The sequence below is a fragment of the Bidens hawaiensis genome, unplaced genomic scaffold, assembly GCF_021521415.1.
Source record: "Bidens hawaiensis isolate Kalapana, Puna unplaced genomic scaffold, B.hawaiensis_p1.1 tig00039502_1, whole genome shotgun sequence".
NCBI lineage: Eukaryota > Viridiplantae > Streptophyta > Magnoliopsida > Asterales > Asteraceae > Bidens > Bidens hawaiensis.
In genome coordinates, this window is record NW_027496947.1 from 19,979 (window position 1) to 33,175 (window position 13,197).

General features: G+C 34.9%; 2 protein-coding genes across 2 annotated transcripts; one reads left to right on the top strand and one right to left on the bottom strand.

Annotated features, from left to right (window-relative positions):
- The first annotated feature begins 1,011 nt into the window (after window positions 1–1,011).
- On the top strand, window positions 1,012–3,735 carry LOC143591278 (uncharacterized). Its single transcript, XM_077071527.1, has 9 exons — window positions 1,012–1,229; window positions 1,542–1,617; window positions 1,777–1,816; window positions 2,456–2,514; window positions 2,599–2,636; window positions 2,773–2,836; window positions 2,921–2,974; window positions 3,073–3,174; window positions 3,614–3,735. The coding sequence occupies exons 1-9, from the start codon at window positions 1,045–1,047 to the stop codon at window positions 3,668–3,670; spliced, it is 675 nt and encodes a 224-aa protein (XP_076927642.1). The 5' UTR covers window positions 1,012–1,044; the 3' UTR covers window positions 3,671–3,735.
- A 6,838-nt stretch (window positions 3,736–10,573) lies between these two features.
- LOC143591291 (uncharacterized) lies at window positions 10,574–11,200 on the bottom strand. The gene has a single exon (XM_077071541.1). The coding sequence runs from the start codon at window positions 11,198–11,200 to the stop codon at window positions 10,574–10,576; it is 627 nt and encodes a 208-aa protein (XP_076927656.1).
- Between the last annotated feature and the right edge of the window lie 1,997 nt (window positions 11,201–13,197).

The window sequence follows — 13,197 nt, forward strand, 5'->3', positions numbered from 1 at the left end:
GGTATTAATGCTACTGAATATATATTTTGTTGGATGGTGTCATGTCGTCTTTTTTAATATTTGGTACCAAACTTTTAGGCTCAATTACATTGTCTTGGATACGATTAACCGACCCATAAGTGTCTCGTTATAACCATTGAAAACGATTAACCGATACCGCCATAACGGATCAATTATGGTTATCCATAATCGACATATTGGTTATGGTTACGGGTTTTGCCCAAAACCACCCCAAATCAACCCATACACACCCCTACTATAATGTTTTTTAGCAAGTTACAGATCTAAACTATTAACTACTTTGATCAAAAATTCAAAATCCCAAATCTATCCCTAGGTTTGTATAAAAACTTGCATTCATATAACAACCCTACATCAATAAGATAAACCAAATAATAAAGAGTTTAATCAGATAACAAAACTAAATAAAACGCCAGGACACAAAAAGAAAATAAAAGAAAAGGAGAAAACGGATTAACCAATCTGAATTAACCGTATCCAAAACCATAACCTATAACCTTTTAGATGGTAGTGTTGTGACTGGTTTAAAACTCAAAAACCGGTTTGGGTTAAAACGTTCGATTTGGTCAACAAAAGTCAAAATCGGCTTACGATCGATTTCGGTTCAGGTTGAAACCGGTTTCTTATCATGTTACGATTAGGGTTTTGATCGGTTTCAGTTCAGGTTTTGATCGGGTTTCAGTTCGGTTAACCAGTTTTTTGGAGAAAATTACAAACCGGTTATGAACATTCGATTTCAGTCGATTCCAAACCGGATTCTACATAATCGGTTTTAATTTAATTTTCAAATCAGTTCGGTTAACCGGTTTATTTGCTCACCTTTACGACTATGAACAATCAAATAACCGAAAAGCCCAAATAAGCCCAATAGCTAACTTATGTAAAAAAAAAGGCCCAACACAAATGTCACACTTTTTCCCGCTCTTTTTTCATCTCCACCTACCATTTTGGCGGCAAAAGTTCAACTTCAACAGAGGCGCCAAATTTCCCGGTGAAATCCGTCATAATCGTCGAACTCCGGCCATGAATTCAAGAGACCTGACTCTCATATCTACGGCGGCTGTCGCCGGCGCATTGGCCTCCGCAATCGCGATTCGTTATCTAGTAAACCCTAGCAAAAAGCTGCTTTCCGATACATCTAATTCAAAAGATGTGTTGCATAACAGTTCATTTTCAAACGATCCTTACGATCCGTCCAAACGAAAGGGGTAAAGTTAATTTAACTTCCTTCGATAATGAATATTTTAATCATTTGTACAGGACCGTCTCCGAGAATCGTTAAAAATTTTTAGGCCGAAGGCGAGACAAAGTTGGGCCTCTTTTAGTAAAAAGAGTTTTTTTTATGATTATGATTTGGGTTGTGATTTTTTTATTTATTTATTTATTTGGTTATAAAATGGGCTTAAAACATTAAGAATACATTTTTTTTATATAAAAGAAAATTTGTGAATCTGTTTTTAATTGAGAAATTTGAAGTACAGAGAGTTATTAATATTGAAGTTGTATCGGTTTCGATGCAGGTACTTATCGTGGGATGATTATTTTATGGCGATTGCATTTCTGTCAGCTGAGAGATCCAAGGATCCTAACAGGCAGGTTGAGCTTTTGCCCTTGATATTATTTGATTCTCAATTTACTTCTGTTTTGATTAATGATTATGGCTACAAAGCTAGCTGGTTATGTTGGATTTATAATTATGGCTATGATTTATGGATGGTTTTTTTATGTTGCTAATGTTTTATACTATAATTGTAGGTTGGAGCATGTTTGGTGAGCCAAGATGGTATAATACTTGGTAAGAATTTTTGAAAAATGTTATATTCTTATGTTTTCATTAGATATTTACGTAATATATATGTTTTCACTTGAAGAATGATACTTATGTTAGATTGCGTATGTTCGCCAATAAATGAACGGGTCAGCGGGTTCGATAAGGTCTGAAAAAATACAAACTAAACTGTGAAATCAAGCAAAATTGTGAAGATAATGAGAAATTTGCAAAACAATGAAACACATAATTAAGCATAAATGAGTTAAGTTTGAATTTGTGAAGTTGATTTTACAGACATTTTAATATGGACATTGAATAATTTAACACAAAGGAATTTTAAATTTTGAAACCCGAAGTTTGTTATAAACGGGCTTGTTTGGGTTATGCTTCACTTCTAGTGAGTCAAGCGGGTCAAAAGTTCAAAGTGTTATTCTAACCGCATAAAACCTCCTTATTAGTTTTATTCATCAAATTATTATATCGTTCTATATATTTTTTAAAATTGTATTTGACAATTGTGATTATTATAATCATCACAAAAGTTAAAATTTCAGGCTGACCCAACTGACCCACCAAGTTTTGACCCGTACCAAATGATCACCTATGTTAACCCGCTCACAACCCGTTTGACCCGTTCATATAATAATTGTGATCTGTAAACAGGCATCGGCTACAACGGGTTTCCACGTGGCTGTTCTGATGACAAACTTCCATGGTCAAAAGTCGGTATTATTTAAAATAAATTTTATTATTATCTATTAATAATTTATCATAAGTTCATCACTAATCTCATTTTACTCTTTCAGAAATCCAAGAATGACAATCCTTTAGAGACAAAATATCCGTAAGTGATGTCAGCTGTATTATAATAACATGGTTTAAGAAGTTTTATGCATGAGAAATACACTTTTCTGTTTCACTCGATTTACCCTTTAGAAGTAAAACTTAAAACAAATTGACCCGTTATTTTCATGTTGCAGTTATGTTTGTCATGCTGAAGTTAATTGCATCCTGAACACAAATCATGCATCTGCTGCAGGGCAGGTTGGTCCAACTTTTTTTTTTTGTGAAAATATTTGACTGAGTACGAGTTTTTTTTATTATTTATTGTTTTTTATAAATGTGTAGAGGCTTTATGTAACAATGTTTCCATGTAACGAGTGTGCGAAAGTTATCATTCAGGTGAGTTTGAAGCCCTTTTCTTAGCATGCATTTTTTTTCTATCTTTTGGGTTTTCTTGCATTTTTACTAATTTACCCTTTTTTTTTTGTTTATTGTAGTCAGGGGTTTCTGAAGTTATATATTTTGTGGAAAAGAGTTTGGAGAATTCTGATGTTATTTATGCTGCTTCTCACAAACTTTTATCTCTAGCAGGCATAAAAGTAAGTTGCTCTTAATTACTTGTATCATTGTATGGTTGAGCAGGCATAAAACTTTTATCTCATTTATTTTTATATTTTTAAATGTATGTTATGTAATAACTTAAACTATTTTGGTCTTTTATGTCTATATGTGAAAGTTTATAAATAAATTGACATAATCCAAAATAATTGCTAAATAAATAAAATTGTATACGAATTTGTAATTTTAAAGTATTAATATGCAAAAAAAAAAAAATTAAATACATGCTTTTTTTTTAAACGGGTCATGTTCGTGTCAACCGGCAAATACAGGCGTCATGTTTAGGTTCACGTGTGACATGTTTTTCAGGTTCGTGTCGGGGTTGACCCGACAATCTACAAAATTAACCCGTTTACTCGTTTATCAGCTACTTATTTGACGGCTTGTATTAGTTGCTGACAATTATTTTTTGACTTGCAGGTTAGAAAACATCAGCCGAAGATGGATCAGATTTTACTCAGATTTCTCGAGACTTAGAATATCGTTTTACCTGTATGCTTGTTTTTTGTTGGTGTTTTTTTATGCCATTAAATGAAGTAGTCATGCATGAACTGATAGGTTTTTAAGTGGTTTTAGTACTTTTATAGTGACTTGTTGTACACTTATACTCGTGTTAAATGTGTTTTAAACTATTTTTACCATGTTTAATGAATCATGTTAGAAAGCATAAAAAGCTTAATTTTTTCCCCAATAGTGTTCGAGCTCAACTATTCAAGCCGCCAACTCGACTAACTCCTCTAACTTAACCTAATAACAAAAAAAAATCAAAAGCCAAAATAGTAATAGGCTTGATTTCAATCAGTAATCAAACCAAGCCGACTCCTGCTCACTTTCCTAATTGATCGGTGATATGTTTATATAGTAAAACACACGTTTATAAATCATCTTTCAATAAAGTTGACAAAATTTGTAAATTATCTTACTTTCAGTGTTCAGTTAACAAAATTGTATAAAACAACATAAAACCTTAAACCACAAACATACACCACAAGGATTTAAACATTTCCAAAGACGAACAGACACCGCTTACATCTAACAAGCCAACCCACACTGATTGCTCATTCCCAAACCACCAGACAAAGATTAAGAACTGGAACAAAAATACTACAAGGTAGCAATTTCAGCACACACATTTTCAAATGTCTCAATTTTGAGCTAACACGGCTCACCCTTGCCAAATCAGTCCCACAAACCGACTCTAAATTCTTGAGCTAGACATCATCTTACAGCACAGGAATGCACCCGTAAACTCTGCAATACCTTTGTCCTAGGATTGTTAGTCCTAAAAGCATGGGCTTAGTGACGGTTCACCCAAGGATTCTACAAGACTCTCCATCGTCTTCTGAACGGGAGTTGCAGGAATCAACCATTTTCCCCTTTTCAGAACTAATGTTTCGGGCTCTGTCAAATACATAGCACCGAACCTACATAAAACCATGAACACAATAAATACCATAACGAGTTTATAGTTTAAATAAATTTTTAAGCTGATTAATACACTGCAGGATACTCTATTCATTAACTTTTAATATCCTAAAACCATATGAGTTTCGTTACGTTGTTGTAGCTTGCATTTACATCCTAATCAGGTGAACTTTGGGACACTGATTAGCTATTCGACATATCAACCTTGTAACGATAAATCTTAAACTTAAGATGTATAGTTACGTGGTTGATGTGGTTTCATTGATCGCCATATTGTATATACACGAAGATTGATTAATATTAAGAGTTGGAGAGTAAAAAGAGTTCAGAAAAATCACCTGAGTTATGCGACCCGTGGGATCCGAAGCACCTGGCCGTCCGAAATGGAAGACCAATGCCCATAAGGACTAACATTAGAATTTTCTTTAAAGACTTTGTTGGCCACAAAAAGATCATTTGGGGGTGTAAGATCATCCGGGAAGAGTAAATAGTTGTCGAATGCGGTAAATCTTCCCATTAAAGAGAAATATGTAAGCATGAATGACTAGGAATTAAGAGGAACTATGTTTGACAAATAGTCAAGAAACTATTGTCAGGAAAATGAACAAGGGAAGAACATAGACAACTGAGGTGAGGAGAGAAGCTGAAGTGCCGGTTTAAATAAGTTAATATCTTTAACGTTAACCAACGGCTATATATTTGAAATTCAAACCAGAATACGTTATTTTTAAAAAAAAGAAAAATCAAAATATGACCGTTGTATACATAATTAATTACAAGTTTTAAATAAGTTGATATCTTTGTCATTAATAGGCCAACGGCTATATGTTAGAATTATAAACAAAATACGTTACTAATTCAAAGAATATTCAAAATATGACTGTTGTATATTTTTCCTTGTCAACAAATAAATAGTTTTCTGTCTGACTGGGGTAGTCGACATATTTAGCAAGGACATGTAATACTAGGTGCTAACAAAATTAATCGGTTAATAGAACAAACTAGTTTCATTAGAAATATACTTTGTGAAATTATAATTTTCTTTATATGATTAGTGGCGGACCCATGAAATTTTCTTACAGGGGTCGGAATTTGTTTTGACCGATACTCGGTAATTATCGATATATAATTTTTTTTTGTTTGGTTCAAACGTTCAGGTCGGGTCAAATTGGTATACAAGATTTTTGTATCCAGTTCAGATGTTCCAGTCGGGTCGGGTCATTCAAAAAAAATTAAACAAAATATCATATAATAAAAAAAAAGCAAGTGAAACATCATTAAAAATGTATAATTAAAATACAATATATCTAAAGTTGTTATTTACGGGTTTTCAGTTTTTAAAGTATAGCCGTAACATCATCTGGTTTCACAACCTAAGCAAGTCTTTTTCAATAAACATATACAATTATAACCTAACCTAACATTGAAATTTGTAAAAAAACAAGAAGTCTAGTAGAATAAAAGATGTCGTTTAGAAAGAAGGAAAAAAAAGGATACAAAGTTATTTTAATTCCTTTTTTTATCATTAGTAAATATTTAAAGAATGATGCGGTCTTTAACGGAAAGCCAGTGCAAATTAGTAGTGTGGTACGAAATAGGCCGAACATAGCCTCGATAACTTGGGAGAAATGAGAAGCCTTTGAAGTATGAAGGCGTACTAGTAATTTGTAAGTTAATGTATAATGATTCTGGGTGGTGGGAGAAATGAGAAGCCTTTGAAGTATGAAGGTGTACTAGTAATTTGTAAGTTAATGTATAATGATTCTGGGTGGTGGGAGAAATGAGAAGCCTTTGAAGTATGAAGGCGTACTAGTAATTTGTAAGTTAATGTATAATGATTCTGGGTGGTGGGAGAAATGAGAAGCCTTTGAAGTATGAAGGCGTACTAGTAATTTGTAAGTTAATGTATAATGATTCTGGGTGGTGTGTAAACTGTAGGTGAAATGGTAATTTTGACTCTGTTGGTTAGCACGTGCTAGTTATCTCCTCTAATTTGGTTTTAATCAAATATAAAAATGATTGTTTTGTCGTTTAAAAAAAACTAGGTTTTATAACCCGTGCGTTGCGCAGGTTTGTGTCTAGAAATTTCGACCTCACGAGTTGCGAAACTGTGAATGGAACCATATTGACAAAAAAAAGAGAGAACAAAGAAAACATAAAACCAATTTACTCAAATCTACATATCAGCAACAAAGATGCTCGAAACACACAATTCCTCATGGCCATTGCCAACAAACCACAACCCGCCGGCTAAAACCTTCCAACAAAAAAGAAAGAAATTGGAAAAGCTCCATTGTAACCGGCGATAACAAAGAGGAGAACAAAGAGGAGAACAAAGAGGCTCAGGTAAACAATTCATCATTGCCATCGCCAACAAAGCACAGCTTAGTGGCACTACGGCTGCAACCAAAGTTGCATGCCAAGTAGTTGGCCACCATCATCATCGGATAAGAGAGAAAAAACTGTCCGAACCTTGCCATGCCACATCATTTCCGTTATAGTAAAACTACAATGGAATACTATAGCATTAGTAACTTCAACAACTATAATTAAGAATGTTACTTTTAGTAGTCGATAAATGGAACCAATCGTCGATTAACACCACCACTTGCTAAACTCAAAACATCATCAATCAATAAATCATTTATATCCCTTCCTTTCAAAATCTTGGAACCTCATTCCCATTCCCTACGTCAAAACATCCAGCACAATCCATATTTAATTTATTGTTATTCAAACAACCAAGAATCTTACCCTTAATCCCACTCCAGCTGTAAATCTTTTCCATTCAGAACTCATTTGTGTGGAATTTGAAGTCAAACCGAAAAGGAGGCTATGTATGTAGTTCAATGTTTCTGAATAGACATATATAGTTTCTGTAAAAACCAAAGTTTCAACAAAAAAAAAACGAACCAAATTTATAGATTTTTTATTTTCAACTTTGAATGTTAAGTAATTTATTAGAATTTAATAAGTAGCCTAACCAAAATTTTTAGCCCAAATATATGATAATAATTAATCATTTAACTAATAAAAATAATTTATGCCCGAATCTATTATTTTGGGTTAGATTATATTTTCAACCCAAAAATTTCATATCCAAATAGTAAAATCAATACACCTGAAACTGAACCAAACCCAAACCAAAACTAACCGGTTTATAAAACTCCAAAACCAGTGTTTCAGTTTTAAGTTCAGTTTGAGTCCGAAACCGACTCATGCACGCTCGTAATCTATAATAATCAACTATATAGAACACTAACCACATACCTTAAATGCGAGAGTTCCTCTATCTTTATCCTTTATCTTGAAATTGAACTTCCTTTTCAACTTCCAGTTCAAGATCAATAAGAGGCAACTTGCTATCCCCAAACGCTTGTCTTTCATGATGTCTTGATCCAAAACCTGTTTGGATCCCAACACATATAATCGTATTATTATTAAACTAATAATTTAGTGTACGTGATTCTAAAACAGAACGAAACGTTTTGACCTCAAATACCGCAAACTGTGTGTCCTTATCTTGTGCAATCAACTCTAAGTACTAAAAAAAGGTCCTGGTAAAAAAGAATCCGCAACAAATATATTTGAAACAACGGCATTACATTGAACAACACATTTAAGGCAAATTGTAAATTCCAAATACGAACAACAAACAAAAAGGACACACACCTCAATCCACTGCCGACGGTGGTCGACAGCCAAGGGTTCCAAAATTGAACCCGGCAACAAACGAATCGGAGCCGCCGTCGCCTAAATGGAACCGCGGAAAAGACCAGATGATCGGAGACGCAATAGTGTAAATCAGAATTAAATCTGTTAACTTTGCCCGATTTAATAAACACCTTGTTAATACCGGGAATCCCAATACGCATCATAACAAAACTGAACCCGGGAATAGTCAAATAGGCGAATAACATCACCTCTTACTTCTGCCACAGCCATAGACTACCGAAAGTCGTCGGTCTCCAAAATGGAACCCGGCAACAGTCAGAGCATCCCTTAGTTTACATCCTGGAGCCGTAATAGACGAAATCGAAGTCACAAAACGACAATCATACTTTCTGTACCCAACAACAGATGAATCGAAGCCATAACAGAAGGAATCGGAGCCACAAAAGTGGCACAACATCACCGACATACTTCCGCCACCACGATACACAACCGGTGACCTCTCAAAGTTACCAGTGAAATAGAGAGATTAATGAACACATCGAAAAGGTGAATGTGAATGGCGACTGATGAGAAAGTGGAGAACAGGTGTATGGTTCACAACAACACGTGGAGCATTTTCAAATATGAACGAAAATTGTATAACCTACAAAGCCAAAAGTACAATAATAGAAGCAGTAAAGAGTTGTAAATTAATATAGATATATAATTAGAAGAATATTCAAGGTTGAGTATTTGGAAAACTAGTGCATGTGTACTAATAGTTGTTTTTCTTACAATATTACCCCCACCATGATAAATGACCAAAAAAAATATCAAAATCCAGTCATCTTCTCCAAAACTAACTCATCGATGGGAAAATTTGCAGGTCATTTGTGAACGCCTTTTTCACTCTTTTCTCATGCCATCTTTCTTTCTTCATTTTTCAGTAATTAACATTGGTCGGCGTTGAAATTTTACAGGGCTCGGTTGGAATTTAATCGTATACATAACACTAAACTTTTTTTTTCAAAGGGTACGGCCAACCCCTGCAACCGAAGCATAGGTCCGCCTCAAGTCCCGGATCGATAATCAACACATGAATTAAACAAATAACTCTTGTTTATTAATCAGAAAATCTAACTCTTCCGTTCAAGGGCGTTACTTGGCGTGCAAGGTTAAGTAACAAGATTTAAGGAGTGGATAATTATAGACAATTAAATGTGCTTAGGTTTAATTGTTAGTATAATTATTATGTCATATTATTTAGCAATCCTAGTTGTAGCCTAAACGTGATAGGTCAGATTATAAATACCTGTGCTTTGCTTTGGGGTTTAGAGATTGTAATTGGGTAATTGAGTTTTGTGAAGTTTCTCAATAATAATATTCGTGTTTGGGTGTTAGCCAAATTAACGTGTTCAATACCAGGTACCAATTCCATTAATTGGTATCAAAGCGTTGTTAATCGACATACCTGGAACCGGCGTGGAGGTCGGACCTGTGCTAGTGAAGGTCGGAGTAACCTGTGACGTGAGGGAGCTCCCACCGGCGGCGTTTGGGATACCAGTCGCGTTCACGAGAATTGATTCTTGCAATCGTAATCGGCGCTCCGTTCACCTGTGTCGTGAGGGGAGAAGCAGCAGCGATCGATTGGGTTCGTCGGCGAGAATCGGCGCTCTCAGACCTGTGTTACAAGACCTGCAATCGGACTAACCCGCTACGTGAGGGAAATTCCGAGCAGCATCAATCGGCGACCGGTGTAAGCAAATCTTTAATTGGCCGGCGTCCTTCAGTAGTGGATTTTGGGAACTGCAAATCCGTAACCTGCATCTTTGTTGAAGTGGGTCTTGGTGGTTCAATTTTTATTAAAATTGATATATTGAATTAATTCTCAGTTGGAAAAGTAACGGACAAAAAGTAACGGACTTGAACCGAAATTCCCAACACCGCCCATGTATATGATAAAAGCCTTCCATCAACTATTTTCATTACAAATAGAGTTTGGTGAATGGTGAAACAAAGTCATAAAAATCAAGTAGTTCTAGTACTACCTGACTTAATCTTAAAACTTGTTAATGAAGATAAAAATTAATCGATGATGGGCATGATAGTATATTAGTATTTACAAAAATTCTTTAGATTTATTTGCAAAGTTAACATACTTGGATTGGAACAAAGCATAATGCGTATAAAAACCAAAAATACAAAAGTTTAGCTCTAGCAATCTAACTTAAAGAAAGCACAAAATATACTATTTTTTTAAGGTTGAACTTCCAAGAAGGAGAGAGGGGTCCGCAATTCACATTACATCAGATACAAATTACACCAAGAATTCCAATCGCTAACCGAAACATTGTGTCTATTCTTATACCACAGGAAACCATACGCCTTAATATCAGCTACAATATCCACAACCTTGCATCTCTTGTTATTAAAAATATGTTCATTCTTTGCTTTCCATATTCGCCAACAACAAATCATAACCATGCCTTTAAGAATCTCCTTTTTCACTAACAAAATGCCCTTCGACTTATGCAACTCCATCAAATCTTTCACGCTAAACACAAAGAAATTAGGGAGCCCGCACCATCTTAAAACCCCCTCCCACGCCCCTGTAGCAAACCCACAAGCCATAAAAATGTGATCAACCGTCTCCTCACCATCATTGCAAAAAACACAAACACTATTATCGGTGTTTGTATTCCTTCTACGCAAGGCCGCCTTAGTAGGAAGATGATCTAATAAGGCTCTCCACATAAAGATATTACACTTATCCGGAATCCATTTACACCACTCTATAGCCAACTCGATATTACTTAGGCGTCTACCAGCCAGCCACCCTCTAACAGCTGCAGCCGAAAAGAACCCCCCTGGGTCACCATCCCAACTGCACGAATCCGCTGACTTCTTAATAGCCACCTGCTTTAACATCGATCAGCTCTTGCAAATGTATCAGTTCGAGCCGGATCTTTCTTCCAAGACCACATCAATAATAACACACAACCCTCCATCTTAATATATCCTTCACCACGCATCGTTTATCAAGATCCAAAGTAAAAAGATCCAGAAATCTATCCTTTAAACAACCACCTGGAACCCACCGGTCTAACCAAAATCGCACCGATGACCCGTCTCCCACAGAACAATTTATAAGATCATTAAAAGAGAGACTGTCCACCTTCAACTTGTTGCATTCCTTAATTATATTCGACCAAACACTAGGCAAACTACACTTCACAGGATATATACCACCCATTTTCTACTAGAATTATGAATGACCTCTACAATTCTCTTCCACATTGAGTTCATCTTTGTCCTATAACGCCAAAACCATTTAGAAATTAAAGCTCTGTTAATATCAAACAAACTCGACAAACCCAAACCACCGTTTTTCTTTGGACGAGTAACGACGTTCCAGGCGACCCAATGGAGCTTTCGAATATCTTCATTACCTCCCCATAAGAAATTATTCATCGGCGCTTCCAAATCATGAAGTACTTTCTTAGGGGCTTTATATAATGAGAAATAGAAGATTGGAAGAGCTTCAAGAACCGATTTAACAAGAACCAATCTCCCTCCTATCGATAGGGTGTTGGCCTTCCCTTTACTCAACCTTGCTCTAACAACATTCAACACCGGCTCCCAATTAGCAATCCGATTCATGTCCGCGCCAACATTAATACCCAAATATGTAAACGGAATGGACCTTGCCTTAAAGCCCCTCATTTCCGCCTCCCGTTTGACTACACTCCACTCCACTCCACCCCCACACCCCTCATAGTCGATTTGTTCAAGTTAATTTTTAGCCTCGAACAAAGAAATAAAATTCTCAAAATGCGCTTCATGTTCAAAGAAATATACTATGAAGAAATAAAGTTGAAAGGAATCTTGTTTATTTATTAGTGAAAGGATAAAAATATATTCAACAAACCAAAGACAAAGGCGCATATGAAACTCAAGATATCAAAAGCATAGACTCAAAATATCTCGAAAAACATATATAACCCCTAATCATCTCCTATACGAGACTTTTGGTCATTCTTTATGCCTACTTGGCGTTCTTTCTCCGACATATCCATTGAAGTGTTAGATTCTTGAGCTACAGATTCTTCCACACAATTTTAAAAGAATGAGTTCTTTGCAGGAAAGTGTCAGATGCCGATGGTAGGAATATGAGTTGAGACCATGGTTGGATTTTATTTATATAAAAAAGAAAACCGTATTCTATAATCTTTGTTTAAAATATCTACGATATTATGAATATTTATATATATGTACACTTTAGTAATAATATTATAAAATATAAAAATCCTTTATAAACTATATAAAGTAAATATTATAAACGAAAATAACTAAGAATTTTAGATTTTAATTAAATAGTTAATTATTTTAGTATAATTTATTAATTCTTTTACCATCGAACACGCTTTCTACTCTAAACCTACTAAATTTCTACAAATAATTTATTACTTTTAGTAATTAAGTTTTAAAATATATTTTTTAATACTTTATCCCCCCCCCCCCCCCCCTATAGTGATGTGTTGTACTCGTGTTATATGTGTTTTAAAATATGTTTACCATGTTTAATGAATTATGTTAGAAAGCATAAAAAACATAATTTGTTCTCAATAGTGTTCGGGCTCAACTATTCAAGCCGCCAACTCGACTAACACCTTTAATTTAAACTAATTGACTATAAAAATTAAAACCAAACCGGCAATATGTTTATAGGAAACCACACATTTAGAAATCATCTTTCAATAAAGTTGACAAAAAAATATATATATTATCTTACTTTCGGTGTTAGTTAACAAGATGTATATAAAACAACATAAAACCTTAAACCACAAACATACACCACAAGGATTTAAACATTTCCAAAGACGAACAGACACCGCTTACATCTAACAAGCCAACCCACACTGATT

Bases quoted from the DNA above. Each gene is read 5' to 3' on its own strand.
- LOC143591291 (XM_077071541.1), bottom strand. From the start codon at position 11,200: ATGTTAAAGCAGGTGGCTATTAAGAAGTCAGCGGATTCGTGCAGTTGG.
- LOC143591278 (XM_077071527.1), top strand. From the start codon at position 1,045: ATGAATTCAAGAGACCTGACTCTCATATCTACGGCGGCTGTCGCCGGC. The intron at 1,230-1,541 runs GTAAAGTTAATT...GTTTCGATGCAG, and splicing joins GATCCGTCCAAACGAAAGGG to GTACTTATCGTGGGATGATT. The intron at 2,515-2,598 runs GTCGGTATTATT...TTACTCTTTCAG, and splicing joins ACAAACTTCCATGGTCAAAA to AAATCCAAGAATGACAATCC.